The following is an 18,447-nucleotide window of genomic DNA, read 5'->3' as shown; positions in this document are numbered from 1 at the left end:
CCGTCTCCGTTTGGTTCAACTTAAGATCCTTCATCGAGTGTATGTCACGGGTCCGCGTCTGGTGACGATGGGCTTCTCCTTGGATGGGTTATATAAGCGTGGTTGTGGGTCGAGTGCTACCTTTTTACATATTCTTTGGGAGTGCCCGGCTGTAGCGGCTTACTGGACTGCTGTGCTTGAGGTGATGACTGATGTGACTGGTGTGGCCCTGCGGCCGGAGCCTCGACGATGTTTGTTGAATGTGTGGGAGCCCACTGACTACTCTGTGGCCCAGACCAGATGGGCTACCCTGGGTTACATGATTGCGAAACGGGATATTGCGCAACTCTGGGGCGCTTCCAGGCCCCCTGAGGTCTCGAAGTGGGAGGACAACATGGATTGGTCCATGTTTCGTGAGAAGACGGTTTATGTGGCCAGGGGCAGACCCAGGGCGTGGTCGAGGGTTTGGGGCCAGTGGAATGAATATCGTGGGGGTATTTGCACCCCTCCCCTTGTAGGCACTGCTGAGGTTGTCCTATCTCCCTAGGCGAGCGTTCCCGGAACCCTTCCATACTGTTTTTAACATTTCTGGTTCTCCCCGCTGCTCCCCTCCCCCCCCCGACTTTGTTGGAGCCTCAGAGCTCTGGGTGTGTTCTCCTGACCGTGGACCATCCCCTCCGTTCTTTGGGCTGACCTTACTTACCGTGCATTCGCCTTTTAGTGTTTGTTTTTCTTTTTGTATAAAATAAAAATTCAAATTGCTCTGTGAGATGTGGGGAGTAATGCTTGGTGCTCGATTTGTGCCTGACCACGGATGTACATTTTTAATTCATGCCTTGTGCCTTATTATTAGCGGCCAGCCCGTGAGGTTGTAGGCCCATTCTTGTACTTTTCTATGCTTACTCTTATAAAGGTTTTTGAACAAAAAAATAAAAATAAAAAAAAATAAAAATAAATAAAATGCAGAAATAACAGTTTGAAGCCAAGTACTAATTTCTGGAATTCAGAAACTATCTAGGAAAGACACACAATGCTGTATAAGCGAATGAAAACATTAACTAACAAAAATGTAACAGCATTTATGATTCAGTCTCTGGCAAAACCTCACGTTTTATCTTATGTGGTACATTTAATCTAGACCTTCCCACCAGATGAAAGAATGAGCATTTAGTGCTCATTCTCATATCACTCTAAGTGGTTATATGACCCATACCCCCTTGAGTTAAATGAATACTTCAGCAGGACACTGAAGGCCAACCTGCTTTCTGTGTTGTAGACTTCTTTTCGAAACTCATTGACAATAATCTGTGGTCTTTGTCCCGGCTGGTAGAATTTTGACATCAGCACCTGAAGCATTCTCTCGTCTCGGTGATTATCGCAACAAAAGGATTGCAAAAGATTCTTTAAACAACTTTCAACAGCCAGAGCGAGCTGTGGGTCCTTCAGTCGGATGCACGCTCCTACAAAATGAAAACAAAGACTTGCAATAAAATGTTGTCAGGAGCTAGTAAACACTGCTTGGAAAATGTTGCTTCTGTAGGCCGTTTCACAAGGTCGATTGACTATACAAATTAGGCACAAGTGCCGGTAAAATTACATTTATTGAGAATGTTGTTAATTCAAAAACATTGCCAGGGGGAGCTTAGCAGCTAACCAGATGGCTGCCCTCCTCCTGGGCTTCAGGTGCGGAGGATTATGACCTGGCTCGACAAGCCAAAGGTGTGGAACCATGACTTTATGGCGGTGAAACAATGATGAGAAAACGGGCGTTATTGTCCTCCTGGACGCGGACACCCAGATGTGACTAGGGAGTGGTGTCGCTGAACCGAGGCCCTGGCTATGGGCACACACAGATGTACTTGAATCCAGGGTGACTAGGTATTAGATGGCAACAAAGTTACCATATGGCAGAAAGCAACATTTGGAGAAAAGAACCAGTGGAGTGTGCCAACAGATTGTACACTGGCAGTTGCCTTGATAGTGCTAGACCAGCGGTTCTTAAACTGTGGTTCACGCTCTGATAATGATTCTTTTACTTAGAACAGTACCAACATTCACCTAGCCACACGTACTGCAGATGTATACAGACACAAGGATGATTTACACACTGTAATTGAACAGATTGACTGTGTGAGCCCTTCGATGTGTAAATCTGTTTGGAGAAAGAACTGTAGAATTAAACAAACGCTTCTAAACATCTGCATATGGCTTTCTTCGTAGACAAATGAGTGCAATTCAGACTAGTTTTTGATAACCATCATAAACTGAACATCAGTTACAACGTGTTCAATCTCATAAGCCTAGAACTATCACTCATGACAAAGCACTCCAGTTGATAGGTTGTCATTTTATTCTGGTTAACTCAGGTGAACCTAACATTCACATAATTACTTTTTCTTTTTTTAAAAGATGCTCCCCTCATACTTTTTATTCTTTATAATGACAACTGCGCTTTGAATTCCTCAAATCTTGTAAACCTTTGTTTCCTGAAAGATCAGGCAATGGATAGTGTCACCAATGAATACCCTGTTTGTTGGGAGTTTTAATATTACATTTGATGGAATCATGAGCAGGCAACCTAGCTCTGTACAGCTCAATCATATTGAGAAGTCAGTTCCTACTATGATTAAATGTTTAGACCGTCCATTTTCAAAATTTAATTAAATTCTAGTTACATGGAACGTTCAGAACTTGGATAAAGTTATTTTTTTCCTCTTGTTCACCAACAAGATTACAGTAGCACAATAGATTGTATATTTGCCTCTAATCTGTGCTAGAAATTATTTGTAAATTTGAAGTAGTGCATAGTAATAATATAGCTCGCAATGCACTTGTCTTCAGACTTTAGGTGTGTCAAGGTCAAACACTTTAAATGAACCACAGTCACAAATAGTAGTTACAGGGTATGCGGCTGTTTTGGAAACATGTTTGTTTAAGGCCATCCTCAAGGCAATCCCACATGTTATGATTTAGTTCCCGGACCCTTCAGCACATTCTGGTGTCGGGGTAGCCTAAGACCGTGGTAAGCACTGTTAATAATGCTCTATACTCTCCCATTTCTAATAAAGTTCCTATGGCAGAGCAAAAGTGATTTGACACAAATTGTATGAGGGGCAGTCGAAAATTGAGAGGAATATGCTACTTACCAGTATGCATCTGTTCTTGCATGTAGGGCTGCTGACATTCATATCTGTGCATAGATCGCCGCCTAGTGTTGGGTCCGGATGATTGCACTTTGTTGTCCTGGAAGAGTCTTCGAAGTATCACGAGGTAGGTGACTCCTCCCCTAGACTACAGTGCGCATGGGCATCCTTTCCATGCTCAGATTGTTTTTTGCCATTGTGGCAGAGGTAGAGATAGGAAAGTAAGAGATGTCCATGCTAGAGATAATGCTGCAGCTGCGACAGGCGCCGGGGAGGAGGGCGGGCGATATGAATGTCAGCAGCCCTACATGCCAAGAACAGATGCATACTGGTAATTAGCATATTCCGTTCGAGGAATGTGGGCTGCTGAATTCATATCTGTGCATAGACTGAATAGCAGTATCTCCTCTAGCGGTGGCCACCTGTGCCAGCTGCAGCAGTTTGGAAAAGAGTTTTGAGGACAACCTGGCCTACAGCAGCTTGCTGTTTTGCTTGCACGTCTACACAGTAGTGTTTAGTGAAGGTGTGTATGGTGGACCATGTGGCTGCCTTACAGATGTCTTCTAGTGGAATATTTCCCAGGAAAGCCATGGATGCCCCCATTTTCTGTGTAGAGTGTGCTCTAGGGGGGACTGTGAGAGTGCGTTTAGCTTTTAGATAACATGTTTGAATGCACTTAACTATCCATCTGGCTATTCCTGACTTTGAAATAGGATTTCCTTTGTGTTGTGGTGCAAAGGCAACAAACAGTTGTTTTGTTTTCCTGAATGATTTTGTCCTGTCCACATAGTATGGTAGAGCTCTTCTGTCGTCTAGCGTGCGCAGGGCTCTTTCAGCTACTGATTGTGGATTCTGAAAGAATACCGGCAGTTCAATTGCTTGATTAATATGGAAGTTGGATACGACTTTAGGCATAAATTTAGGGTTTGTTCGAAGAACTACCCAGTAGCATGTACCTGCATGAATGGTTCTTCAATGGTCAGTGCTTGCAATTAGCTCACTCTTCTGAGTGAGGTAATGTCAACTTTGAATGCGACTTTCCGAATTTGGAATTGCAATTCGCATGAGTGTAGAGGTTCGAAAGGAGGTCCCATGAGTCTGGTAAGCACTATGTTTAGATTCCAGACTGGGGAAGGAGGGTGTCTTGGAGGGATTACTCTTTTCAAGCCCTCCATAAATGCTTTAATAGCTGGTATCCTGAAGAGTGAAAGGTGTTGCCTGTTCTGAAGGTACGCTGCTATAGCAGCGAGGTGTAGTCGTATGGAAGAGTATGCTAAGTTACATCTTTGTAAATGCAAGAGGTAGCATATAATGTTTTGTATGGAAGCGTCTAATGGGTTGAGTTGGTTATTGTTGCAGTAAATAACAAATCTTTTCCATTTAGCGGCATAGCATGCGCGCGTGGTGGGTTTCCTTGCCTCCCGAATGATGTTCATGCAGTCTGGGGGCAAGTCGAGGTATCCGAACTCTAGGACCTCAGGAGCCAGATCGCTAGGTTCATCTGATTGGGATCTGGGTGTCTTATTTCTCCATGGTTCTGAGTCAGAAGATGGGGTGCTAGGCACAGTTCTTGATGAGGAACCACTGAAAGTTCTAGGAACGTTGTGTACCATGGTTGTCTCGCCCATGTGGGAGCAACTAGGATCAGGGTGAGCAAGTGTTGCCGCAGTTTGCGTGCCACCAGCGGGATTAGCGGTGCTGGGGGAAAAGCGTACGCAAATCTGCCTGACCAGTTCATCCATATCGCATTGCCCAGTGACTGCGGATGTGGGAACCTGGCGGCAAAGTACTGGCATTTGGAGTTTTCTTTTGTGGCAAACAGGTCTACGTCTGGGTGACCCCATTCCTTTGAAGAATGGTTGGAGAACTTGGGGGTGAATCTCCCATTCGTGTATTTGCTGGCTGTGCCTGCTGAGCAGGTCGGCAATCTGATTGTCCTTCCCTGGAAGGTGTTCTGCGAGTAGAAAGATGTTTTTTGGGATCGCCCACCTCCATATGCTCTGCGCCAGATGGGACAGCTGTGGAGAGTGCGTCCCCCCCTGTTTTTGTATATAGTACATTGCTGTCATGTTGTCCGTCCGGATCAACACCGTCTTGTTGTACACATTTTTGAAAGGCTTTTAGGGCTAGGAAGACTGCTAGCAACTCTAGTCGGTTGATATGCCATTTTTTCTGTTTGTTGGTCCAGAGCCCTTGTACTGTGTATTGGAGGAGATGGGCTCCCCAGCCTGTTAGTGATGCGTCCGCTGTTAGTACTAGTTGTAGAACTGGCTCTTGGAACAGTCGCCCCTTGGAAAGGTTTTGTGGGTTCCACCACTGCAGAGAGTTGTGAGAGCGACTGTCCACCAACACTAGGTCTTTTAGTTGTCCACGAGCCTGGTTCCATTGCCGTGTAAGGCATTCCTGTAATGGGCGCATCTGAAGTCTGGCATGGGGGACAATGAATATGCAGGAGGCCATCATGCCTATGAGCTGCATGAAGACTTGAGCTGTCAGGGAGTGTAGTGGCTGGAATTTGCGAATGAGTGTCTGCATGCTGGCTATCCTTGCTGTGTTTGGATATGCCTTTGCCACTGAGGTATCTATAGTGGCTCCCAGGTATTGTTTTATATGGGAAGGTTGCAGATGCGATTTTGCGTAGTTGACTGAAAAGCCGAGGCTGTGCAGCAACTGGATTGTTTGTGACGTGTGTGCTGCACACTCTTGGTAAGATTTTGCTTGTATTAGCCAATCGTCCAGGTAAGGGTACACATGGACGTGTTGCCTCCTTAGATGTGCAGCCACTGTCGCTAAGCATTTTGTAAACATTCTTGGAGCTGTGGTAACCCCGAAAGGGCAAAACCTTGAATTGGTATTGTTGCCCCTGTATTGTGAATCTGAGGTATTTTCTGTGGATGGGTATGTGGAAGTACGCATCCTTGAGGTCTAGTGTTGCTAGGAAGTCTCCCTGTTGTAGCAACGGGAGCACTTGTTGTAGAGTGATCATATGGAAGTGCTCCGACAGTATGTATTGATTTAGGGGCCTGAGGTCCAGTATTGGCCTGAGGGAACCGTCCTTTTTGGGAATAAGGAAGTATAGGGAGTATACTCCTGTTCCCTGCTGATGGAAAGGGACTGGCTCAATGGCCCCCTTTTCCAGCATGCTTTTCACCTGTTGTTAAAGTAGGGTGATGTGTTCCATGGACATAGGACGATGTCTGGGTGGTATGTCTGGTGGCGTAGAAGTGAGTTCTAGGCAATAACCAGACTGGATAATTTCTCTTACCCACCTGTCTGTGGTGATAGTGTGCCAGACACGTAGGAACTGTTGAAGCCTGCCTCCGACTGGTGTTAAGTGTTCCGGAGGCAGCAGAAGAGAGTCACTGTGTTGTGGAGGCGGAGGCTCTGGTATTATTGCCTCCACGCCCCTTCCCTTAGAATTGTTACCTCTGTAACCACCTCTGTTTGTTTTCTTTGTGAAGGAACCTTGTGTGTTACCTTTGTAGGAGGTAGAGGTTTGTGAAGCATTTCCTCGCGTGTTCGCTCTATATGAGGAGCGACAAAAGGAGCCCCTGTGTTGCAGAAATTGCAGTGCACCCATGGATTTAGCTGTTTCGGTGTCCTTTTTCATTTTGTCCAAGATGGTGTCCACCGCGGGACCAAATAAAAAGTCAGGGTTAACTGGTTGGTTTAGAATGGTGGACTGGACCTCATTCTTAAAGCCGGAAATCCTTAGCCATGCATGTCTGCGGAGAAGGACACTAGTATTGTTGGCTCGAGCTGCGGTGGCTGCAGCATCCAGTGCACATTTGATGGAGGTGTTGGAGATAAACTTCCCCTCCTGGATAAAATCATCGGCTTGTGCTTTAAATGGTTCTGGCAAAGTTGCATAAGGGTTTCTAGCTGATCGTAATGTGCTCTATCGTAACGAGCCAGTAGTGCCTGTGTGTTAGCTATTCTCCAAGAGTTGTAAGCTGGTGCAGCTACTCTTTTGCCGGAAGCCTCTAGGATTTTGGACTCCTTATCGGGGGGAGGTGCTTCCCCTGTAGTTTGGGAGTTGGCCCTTTTTCGTGCGTTAGCAACCACTAGGGAGTCTAGAGGTAGTTGACCTTTGATATAGGTGGGGTCAGTAGGACCCGGTCTATACTTTTTTCTATTCTGGGATTGATTACCCGTGCCCTGGCCGTGTCCTTGAAGATGTCAGGTGCATGTTTGAGGACGCCCTTTAGCATTGGAAGTGTTTTGACACTCTTCTCTGCAGTTGTGAAAGTGTCAAAGAGGAATTCCTCTTCTAAAGGGTCACTGTGCATGTCCACGTTGTGGAACTGTGCTGCCATGTCCAGGAGTTGGTAAAAGGCTACTGTGTCATCAGTGGGTGATGGTTTAGTGGGTAAGTGGGCACATCTGGGATAGGATGTGTATCATAGGGGTCTGTTGGTTCCTACCAGGGTTCCTCTGGATCAGGATCCTGAGGAAAGTCATATAGGGGCTGTGGTTCATACCCTGTGTCCCCCTCGTCGTCATCATGGTTAGAAGGTGAGGTAGGTGCAGGTGGTGTGGAGGGCATGATAGGTTGAAAAGGGAGTGAGGGCCTAGTGGGAGAAGTGCCAAAGTCCTTTTTCTTGAGTGGTATAGGTGAATCAGGAGCAAAGTCCAAAGGTCTCTTTTTCCTATGCAGGATGGTAAGTTTCCCAGTATCTGGGTTAATGTAAATCTTTGCCTGGTCCTCGGATGGATCTGGGTAGAATAGTTCTTCCTCTACAGACCTGGGTTGAGGCTTGGACTGTTTAGGGTCGACAGAGGCAGGTTTGTCGACGACCTTTGGTGTTTTGCTTGATTTCTTGGGTTCAGGCCCTGATTTGGGCTCGACGTGTTGTTTCGGATCGAAGGGAACTTTCGGGTCGACACGTTGTTTGTGCTCCGTAGGCTTTTTTGGGTGAAAGCCTTTTCCCGGGTCGACTGTCTTTTTCGGATCGACCGGTGTCTTTGGAGCTGTTGCTTTTGGGTCGACAGGTTTGTCCGGCTTCGTTGGCTTCGGTACGGCACCGAATGCCGGGTCGACGGTTTTTGGAACCGGAGGCTTGTTCGGGTCGGCGACCTTCTTCGGGTCGACGCCCTTCGGTTGCGTGCCCTTTTTCGGGTCGATCGATTGTCTGGGGTCGACGGATTTTGGCTGATCGGCCTTTGTGGGGTTTATAGTCTTCTTTGGCTTGACAGTCCTTGGCTGTGCGGCCTTTTTTTGGATCGACGCCCTTCGGATCGACGATCTTTGAGTCGGTAACCTTCTTTGGCTCTGGAACCTTCTTTGGGGCGATGGCACTGGGCCCTGGGGTTTCTGAAGGTTTCGGTTTCGGAGCCGGGTGGCGGGGCTGTCGAAAGTCTTTTTGGATCTTGGCTAAGGCCTGTTGGCGATGCCTCGACCGGAGCCTTTGGCGAGGTGTTAATTGTTGTTGGGGGCACTGTACTCACGATTTGGCCCGACGGTAGTTCGTCATCGGAGTCGGAGTAGTCCTCGACAGGAACGATCTCCAGGTCCGAGTCTTGAGCGTAGGCCAGCTTTTGGTTATCATCGAAGATGTTGTCCGGTTCCAGTGCCCGTCGCTGCATTTCTTGCCTGGCGGCCCTTCGGATCCTTATAGTCTTTTTCGATCGGAACTGGGCGCAGGCTGGGCAGGTTTCTTCCCTATGGTCTGGGGAAAGGCACTTGTTGCATACTGAGTGTCTATCAGTATGGGGGAACTTTGAATTGCATTGGGGGCACCTTTTGAAAGGGCTTCTTTCCATCGACGGTCGTCTCACGTGGCGTCGAAAAGGCGCAGCGGCCCGCGTCGACGACCGGATCGAGATGGAAAGTTGTATAGAGTAGAGAGGTACCGAACGGAACAATACCGACGAAGTCGAAGGCCTTTTGGCCTTTAGAAAAGTTTTGTTTCGATTCCGAGTTGGAGTATAGGAGTTTGCATCCGAACCCAATGGCGGAAAAAAACAATCTGAGCATGGAAAGGATGCCCATGCGCACTGTAGTCCAGGGGAGGAGTCACCTACCTCGTGATACTTCGAAGACTCTTCCAGGACAACAAAGTGCAATCATCAGGACCCATGACTAGGCGGCGATCTATGCACAGATATGAATTCAGCAGCCCACATGCCTCAAACACGTTAGGTCAATCACCTGGAGATCTAAATTATTCCCAGGTTGAAAAGCGGAGTATAAATCAGTGGTAAGCACTAGGAATCTTATTTTACAAGAAAAAACATGGTATGTATGTTCTGCGTCTATCTTTGGTGATTCAGCAGCATTTTGGAAAGTGATAAATGGACAATATTTCACTGGAGATTTCAAACTAGAGGCGCACATTAGCTCAGATAGATGGGTGAATCAGTTTAAATCTATTTTTTGACAATATTTTTTGTTATAATTTTTTTATTGAAGGTTTTCTCAGTTCAAAACATTGTATTATATAAGACACTAGCAGCGTAAGAATGCATCATCCACATCACCATGATTGCAGTTACACAGCAGTAGAAGTTAGTATGATACTGTAAAAACATAGAGCAGCCAGTACCGCCCAGGCACAACATGTTGAACAAGAGGGTGTATCGTTGAACAAGAGGGTGTATCGTTGAACAAGAGGGTGTATTGAGCACAATGACTAGTATTCAAGTGTTCTTAGGAATTGGAACAAAAGTTACAAGCAAAGAATAATAAAGGTTGGAGAAGTACACTACGAGACCACCAGAGTAAAGGGGTGTCCTGATGCTGTATAAAGAGGAAGGGTCTGGGGACAGAGGAAGGGGGCATGTTGAGTGCGAGGGGGGTGTGGAGGGTGTAGGGGGTCGCCACTATGAGGCCTAGATTACTTTGCAAATGCGTATCCAAGTAAAAACTTGAAGAACTCTGAACCTGGGAGGTAAAAAGCAGGAGTGTTCCAGGCAAGTCAAGCAGTGGTTGCCAAATAAGGGCGGATTTAATGTCAGTGTGCGCTATCTTGTGGGATAGGAGCTTCATGGCCCTTACATGCCACCGCCGTGTGAACCACTAGACCATAGGAGGGGCTTCCTCCAGTGAAGTACTATGAGCTGATTGGCGGCTGCCTAGCCTATGGCTTACGAGGCTCCAATTAGTCTGAGTCATTGCCTCCCACTCAATGGGCATATGCCTAGGACAGCTATGTTGTAGGAAGCTAGGTGGGGAAAGCCTTTGATATGTCCAAGGACTTCCTTCAAATAAGTTGCTATGGGGGGCATGACCACCATATGTGAAAGAAGTCACCGGGGGACGCGCCGCACTGCGAACAGGGGTCAGAGGTGGCAGGGTAAACTGCTCGAAGGCAGGACGGTGTTTAGCACCACTGAGTCACCAGTTTGTATGCTGTCTTGCGCTGCGCTATGTTTCCTTAAGTTTTAGGGATGTCCCTCCAGAGTATTTCCCATTGCTCCTGGGAGATGCCCTTGACAGTGTCATCCTGCCATTGCAATTGGTATGGGTAGATCCTGACCGGCTCTGAGTTTTGAAGTACTGATAAGTGTGCAATCTCAGTCCCCTTGTGCCATCATAAGCTCTGACCAGTTCCTCAAAGGGAGTGGATTACCACGTTGCTACCTGGACATTGGAGGGGTAAATGGCCCAATGACTTAGTTGACAGTATTGCCAACGGGCCGTTTCGGGGATTTGGAATTTTGTTTTGCAGTGATCAAATGTCTTAATTGACTCGACCTCAAACAAGTCGCACAAGGTGCGGCATCTCACTCTCACCCCATCTGGAAAATAAAGGTGCCTAAGAGCAGACGTGTAATCAAGGTTGTAGGCAATTGGAGTGTTTGGAGAGGGGAAAGTAGCGAGTCTCCTTTTGGTCACTATCTTGTCCCATATCTCTAGGACAATATTGGTGGGGGTGGCAATATAGGCGCTTCGTGGCCTAGTGTGTTTAGGGAACCAAGCAAGATCCCACAGGGGGGCGGTTAGCCATCGCCTGATTCATATGAAACAAGTACTTCTCACTTTCGCGGGCTACCCAGTCAAAGTTATAGCGGAGATGTGCTGCCCAATTATATTTGAGAAGGTTAGGGCAAGCAGGCCATTTTGGACACTGTGAAGCATCAGCACAGTGTTGGAAAACCTGGGGCATTTGCCCCCCCCCCCCTTCAAAACGAAGGTGTGAATGTCCTGCTGAAGGTGCACAAGGACTGGAATAGGTAGAGAATCTTTGGAAGAATGGTCATTTTAACTGCATTGAGTCGGCCTAGCCATGACACATTTAGTGGTCTCGACCAGTGGAAATCCTCAAGGATGGACCTGAGGTGTCCCGACAGTTCAGCTGTGTCGATGAAGCCAGGGTTCGAGTAACATTAAGGGTGAGGTAGCAGACAGTTCGCGGGTCCCACTGGAAATGTGCTAGATGCTGTAGGGTGGGGAGATCTGACTTGGGTATTGTGAGATTCAGGGCATATGATTGAGAAATATGTCAACTTTAAAGCCAGAGAAATGCTCAAACACTGAGGGCAAGTACCACCCAGGGGAGGGGAGTGAAGTGGCAGGTTGGGTGAGAGTAAGCAAGAGGTCATCCGCGAAGAGACTAAGTTTGCGTGGAAAGCTGCCAAATGGAATGCCCTCAATGAACTCAGTCTATCGTATGGTGATGGCCAAGGGCCCCACTGCCAAAGTAAACAATAGGGGTGAAAGCGGGCACCCCTGGCGAGTGCCTCTGGGTAAGTAACTTGTGCATGTGAAAGAAACACGTAGTGATAGATTCCTTACTTTAGAATAGATACCTCAGAGATACCAACCCTGGTGGTGGGTCTGCAAACCAAGATCACACCAGAAATTCCTGGAGAACTGAATGGCCAAAGAAGCCGTCTCTCCAGACTTGGCTGTCCAGGCAGTAGTGCTTGGTAAACGTATGCAGCGAAGCCCACGTAGCTGCCTGAAAGATGTCACGCAAGGGAACTCCCAGTCTCAGAGCAGTAGTGGCTGCCATCGCCCTGGTAGAGTGGGCGCGCAACCCTACCGGAGGCTCCTTTTTAGCCAAGGAGTAACAAGCCTTCATGCACAAAACGACCCACCGAGAGATGGTCCGCTTGTGCACAGCCCGACCTTTCTTGGCGCCCACATAGCCAACAAAGAGCTGGTCATCCACCCAGAACAGTTGTGTGCAGTCCAGATAGAAAGAGAGCGCACGTTTTGGGTCGAGACGGTGGAGACTCTTTTCCTCTTTTGAGGGATGCGGAGGCGGAAAGACGGTGGGCAAAGTGATGGTCTGCCCGATGTGAAAGGCAGTGACAACCTTTGGTAGAAAAGAAGGACGAGTCCTTATAACAACTTTGTCCGGATGGACAGAGAGAAAAGGAGGCTTAGAAGAAAGAGCCTGGAGCTCACTCACTCTTCTGGCAGAGTGATGGCAACTAGGAAAGCAGTCTTTAGAGTGAGGAGACGAAGAGGGCAATTATGAAGTGGCTCAAAGGGAGCACACATCAGAAAAGTAAGAACTAGATTAAAGTCCCACTGAGGCATCACGAAAGGAACAGGAGAAAACATGTGTGATGCCTTTCAAGAATCTATTTACAACAGGGGATATGAAACGGGAAGCTGATCTGGAAGCCTTAAAAAAGCGGAAATGGCTGAGAAATAGCCCTTGATAATGCCTTGAGCAGAGCCCTGCTGGGCCAAAGAGAGAAGAAAAAGAAGGACCTCTGAAAGAGGGACAGAAAGGGGACACATAGCCTTTGCTGTGCACCATGCCACAAACTTATTCCACCTGCAGGCGTATACAGACTTAGTGGAGGGACGCCTGGCTGCCAAGATAACATTACAGAGTTCGGGAGGCAGGTCGGAAGAAGTCAACTGCCGTCGCTCAATCTCCACGCAAGGAGTTGGAGACTAGACAGGTTCGGGTGGAAGACCGTCATCTGCTGCTGCAACAGAAGATCCTCCCGAAGAGGCAGACGGATCAGGGGATCGATGCTCAGACTGCGTAGCTCGGGATACCATACTCTTCGAACCCAGTCGGGAGACACAAGGATGACTTGGGCCCGGTCCCGCCTGATCTTCTTCAGCACTCTAGGCAGAAGTGGTAAAGGCGGAAAGGCGTACAACAAACTCTACTGGTGGCGAAAAGCGCCGCAGAGCGAGTGCCGCCTTGGAAATTCCAACGCGCAGAACTGATGACTGTGCGTTTTCTTCGGTGGCGAATAGATCTAACCAAGGCTCTCCCCATTGCTGAAAGAGATCTTGCGCCACATCCGAGTTCAGACGCCAATCGTGATCCATCATGCACCGGTGGCTGAGTTTGTCCACCCTGCCGTGCAGTGCCCTCCGAGATCTGGACGTGATCAGACAGGTTGCCCTGATGTTGTGCCCACTGGAACTTCAGGTCCCACTGCAGAGCCCGCATATGCCATCTGGCATGAAACCCAAGCAGGATGCTTGAGGCCATCAAACCCAGTAGTCGAACGGTTATCCAGACCGAAACCCAGGACAGAGGCTGAAAGTTCGCAAACATAGCCTGAATGTCCCGGACTCGCTGCTAAGGAGGATAAACCCCAAAATCCGCCGAGTCCAGAACCGCTCCGATGAAAAGGAGATTCTGTGAGGGAATCCGGTGCGGCTTCGGCACGTTGATGGAGAACCCCAGAAAATGCAGGAGGTCGGCTGTAGTCTGGAGGTGGGAGAGAATGCTTGGGCGAGCCCGAATTCAACAGCCAGTCGTCAAGATATGGGAAGACTGAAACCCCTGATCTGCGCAGATGAGCTGCGACCACCGCCATCACTTTCGTGAACACCCAAGGGGCGCTGGTAAGGCCAAAGGGGAGCACGGTGAACTGAAAGTGCTCGTGGCCTACCGTGAATCGCAGGTAGCGCCTGTGGGCAGGCAGGACGTGAATATGAAAATAGGCATCCTGCAAGTCCAACGCCACCATCCAGTCTTGAGGGTCTATGGCAGACAAGACCTGAGGAAGTGTGAGCATCTTGAACTTCTCCTTTCGGAAGAAACTATTGACATTCCGAAGGTCTAAGATAGGAGGCAGGCCCTTGTACCTCTTTGGAACCAGAAAGTAGTGGGAATAACAACCACAACCTACTTCTGGCACCGGAACACGCTCGATGGTCCCCTTGGCCAAGGGGGCCGCAACTTCCTCCTGGAGAAGCGCCAAGTAATCCCCGGACATGCGGTGGTACTGAGGTGGCATGGCTGGAGGGGTTGTCTCGAAGGGGAGGGAGTAGCCCCTTCGGACAATTTCCTGCACCCACTTGTCCGAAGTGATGTTGCGCCAGTGGTGGAGATGATGGCGTATTCGTCCACCCACTGGCATCTGATGGGCCTGAAAGGTCAGACTAGGAAGGCTTCGAAGTGGATGCTGCAGGGTGGAAGTTGACTGACCCGCCCGCTGGCCCCCTGACCCGCCACGACTGTTCCCACGTCCGCAACCACGCTGAGGTTGATGCTGCTGTGGTCTGTGGCTCTGTGAACGCTGTGGGCGCCCCTTCCATGGCCACGAAAGGAACGAAAAGCAGAAAGCGAAGGAGGCCGAGCAGCCGAGAAGCCCAAGGACTTGGCCATAGCCCGGGAGTCCTTGAAGCGCTCCAACGCACTATCTGCCTTATGGCCAAAAAGGCCCTGAGAAGCCAGTTGTCCTCAACCAGGCGTGGTGCCGAAGCACTACTGTCATGGAAATCGACCTGCCCAGTGAGTCGGCGGTGTCTAGCCCACAACATATGGTGAACTTTGCTGCACCTCTCCGGGCCGTAATCGCCTGGGAAAGAACTACTTATTTATTTGTTTATTTGCGGGTTTGTATCGCGCTAGGATCATCTCCCGAAGGAATATCTCCGCGCTTTTGAGAACCTTTCAGCATGTAACAGTTGGTAAACAGATGTCATTAGTTAGGAAATAAGAAGGTTTTTAGCTGTTTCCTAAAAGGGAGATATTCCTGACAAAGTCTCAATGAGAGAGGGAGGCTGTTCCACCATCTTGGTCCAGCGATGGACAGAGCTCTTCCACCTTGTCTGGTTTTTCTAGCTCTTGGAACTTGTAAAAGGCCTTGTTCACTGGATCTCAAGGATCGAACCGGTTTATAGAGAGAGAATCTATTGTTCAGATACTCTGGGCCTTTGTTCTGGAGACTTCTGTGTATGGTGCAGCCTATCTTGTATTTCACCCTTTGTTTGACAGGAAGCCAATGTAGGGTGTTCAGAAGAGGCTTCGATGGTGTACGGGGGGGCTGATTTAGAACAAGACGGGCTGCCGTGTTCTGGACTACCTGCAATCTCGCAATGACTCCCTCGTTTACTGATAGGAGCATCCCATTGCAGTAGTCCAGTCGACTCAGTATAAGGGCCTGCACTAGCGTTCTCCTAGTTGAGTCAGGGAGCAAGGGGAAGACCTTCCTCAGCATAGCAATAACGTGGAAGCATGAGCTCACCACTTGATTGCTGTTTTGTTTTAGAGAGAGCTCCTGGTCCAGACGCACACCGAGATTTTTTACCACCTGCTTTGGCTCCGGGACTGGGCCAAGGTCTTGCGGCCACCAGTCTGGGGACCATAGGAGCTTTGCCTCACCGAATAGCATCACCTCCGTTTTTGCCACATTGCATTGCAGGAAGTTTGATGCCATCCAGTGAGCCACTGCCTTCATCCCCAAGGAGAAAGAGTTCCTGACCGTATCCGTAAGATGTTTAAACGGGAAGAGGAGTTGGGTGTCATCCGCGTATGACATTGGGATGAACCCATGGGATCTCATGATGTTTGCCAGGGGTGCCACGTAGATATTAAACAGGGTCGGGCTTAAGCAGGAACCCTGTGGCACCCCCTTTGAGATCCCCACCTCCTCTGACCGATAAGCACCCAGGGTGACAGTCTGGGTGCGATCTGTCAGGAAACTCCTCACCCATGCCAGAGCTACACCTTCCAGACCGATGTTAACAAGTCTGGTGGTCATGATGTCATGTGACACGGTGTCGAACGCCGCAGACAGATCCAGCAGAACCAGGATGACGGAATAACCCCCATCCTGGTACATACGTAGATCGTCTGCGACTGACAGCAAGGTGGTCTCGGTGCTATGTCTAGGCCTGAAACCCGACTGGGAGGGATCCAGTCCATGTGTCTCCTCAACAAATCTGGACAGATGTCCATTAACAAACTTCTCCATCATCTTGCCCATAAAGGGAAGGAGAGAGATGGGTCGCAGGTTGGCAAGATCCGTCCAAGGAATGGTGGTATTTTTCCTTAGCGGTCTTACCAATGCCCGTTTCCAATCTCTCGGAACTTCTCCCGTGCTTAATGACAGATTGATGAGTTTCTGGATGTCTGGGCCAAGAGTATCAGCCAGCATAGGCATGATACGGGCGGGAACAGTGTCCTGCGGGCTACCGCTCTTGATTATTTTTATAAGGGAAAGGACTTCTTTCAAAGAAATAAAGGGAAAGTTTTTTAAACGATTGGCCTGTGTATTTAGCTGTACACTGTTGTGAGAGGGGTTGTTGAGATCAGCCACTTCCATTGATTTCGTGGCCATTATCTTAGCATAGATTATATCAATCTTCTTCATGAAGAAGGAAGAGATCCCATCGCATAGTTCTTGGGAAGCAATCTCCGCCGTCTCGCATGCTACAGGTTTGGTAAAAGTTTGCAGGATTTGAAAAAGGACTTTAGAGTCCTTCCCAGCCTCTGCAAGTTGCATCGCAATGTGACTTTTCCGGGCCATCCTAATTGCCTTGTGATAGGATCTAAGAGATGTTAGGTAGCATTGTTTGTCCTCCGGCTTCCGAGAGTGTCTCCACACTTTTTCAAGCTTCCTGGTTTTTTGTTTCATGTGTCTCAGGTCTTCGGAGTACCAGACTTCTTGTCTGGCTGCTTGGCGGGGTTTATACGTTTTAAATGGTATGGTACTATCAATTGCTTCGTTAACAGCATTAGAAAAGCGATTGAGCTCAGTTAGCATTGTTCCCTCCTGCTCATTAATTATGGGGGCTTGATAGGCTTCTCGAAAGGTATCTTGGGCCTCCTTCGGGCAGTTAGGCAGCACCTGCGCAACCGTATCCCACAGAGAGTGGGTATGACGGCCCAAGAGGCATGCGGTGTTCACCGACCGCAGCCCTAAGCTGGCAGATGAAAACTTTCTTACCAAACTGATCCAGCTTCTTGGACTCCCTATCCGGAGGTGTGGTAGGGAATGCGCTCTGGGATGTAGAGGTTAGGATAACCAAGCTCTCTGGGGTGGGGTGTTGAATAAGGAAGAGGGGGTCAGCCGGAGCTGGGCGATGGCGTCGGGCCTCGTTCCTATCCACAGGAGACCCTGTGTTGGGCCTAGACCAGGTGCCCAAAAGAACGTCGGATAGTGCTTCATTAAAGGGCAGCAAAGGCTCCGAAGAGGTAGCAGTCGGTTGGAGCACTTCTGTCAGGAGGTTAGTCCTGACGGCCACCGTAGGGAGTTTGAGGCTGAGAGCCTCGCCCACCCTACGCATCACCACTGCGTTACTGGCTCCCTCCTCCGTAGCCACGGCGGGAGGAGACAGCATGCCATGGTCAGATGAGGTGTCAAGACCACTGGCCTCCCTCCCCCCCAAATCCTCTGCCCAGTCCTGATCATAAGCACAGTCCTGTGCTAGAGGGTCCTCAGACCCCTTCCGACCCTCCGAAGTCAGTGGAACAGGCTCAAAATAACGGAGGAGAGACATAGGGCACAAAAGGGCCCATCAGTGTCTGCATCGGGCAACGTCGATCCGGCACCAGGTCGGGGCTGAACCCAGGGACGACGTCGTCCCGGGCAGCGGGCGACATCGGAAGCGGTGCCGGGGAGATCGGCGCCGGTGGAGGAGTCACAAGGTCAACTGGGATCCAATCCCGGTTCCTTGGGGGGCCTGCGGCGTCAGGGCCAGAGCCGCCGGGGACACCGGAACCGCTGGAGATGGCAAAGAAGGCCCCAGATGGCCCAAAGAGTCGGGCCATGGCAGCAAGAAACTTTTGCACCTGAACAGGCGTTGCCCCCACACCCGGGAAGAGGGGTAGACTGGGAGCAACGTTGCAGACAATGCCGGTAGCGCATGGGTGGCACCGCCCGCACCCTCAGCTGCGAAGGGCGAGGGGGAAGACGAAGAGCCACAATGCTTCTTCGACTTCTTAGAATGCTTCGACTTACCTGACCAAGAGTGCTATGACTTAGATCCAGAAGAATGATGATGACGACTCCGCGACCGGTCCTTCGCCCTCCCACGGGTCCGGGACCTCGAGCAGCGTGGAGCCGACTGCCGGACTTCACCTTATAATACAGGGGGAAACCCAAGTAACCCTACGGCATCTGGGTAATAGTACAACAAATAATGCAAATAATACCTGGGGAATAATAA

At 49.3% G+C, this 18,447-nt stretch overlaps 1 protein-coding gene across 2 annotated transcripts in view; it reads right to left on the bottom strand.

Moving 5' to 3' along the window:
* SMC6 (structural maintenance of chromosomes 6) overlaps positions 1 to 18,447 on the bottom strand; it is a 1,026,872-nt gene that overhangs the window by 542,555 nt on the left and 465,870 nt on the right. For both annotated transcript variants that reach the window (XM_078647759.1, XM_078647758.1), the window contains exon 15: positions 1,238 to 1,439. In XM_078647759.1, coding sequence (XP_078503885.1) covers positions 1,238 to 1,439 — 202 coding nt within the window. The remainder of the gene's footprint in view (positions 1 to 1,237; positions 1,440 to 18,447) is intronic.

The sequence above is a fragment of the Lissotriton helveticus genome, chromosome 6, assembly GCF_964261635.1.
Source record: "Lissotriton helveticus chromosome 6, aLisHel1.1, whole genome shotgun sequence".
In the NCBI taxonomy this organism is placed as follows: Eukaryota; Metazoa; Chordata; class Amphibia; order Caudata; family Salamandridae; genus Lissotriton; species Lissotriton helveticus.
This window is presented reverse-complemented; position numbering and strand designations above follow the sequence as displayed.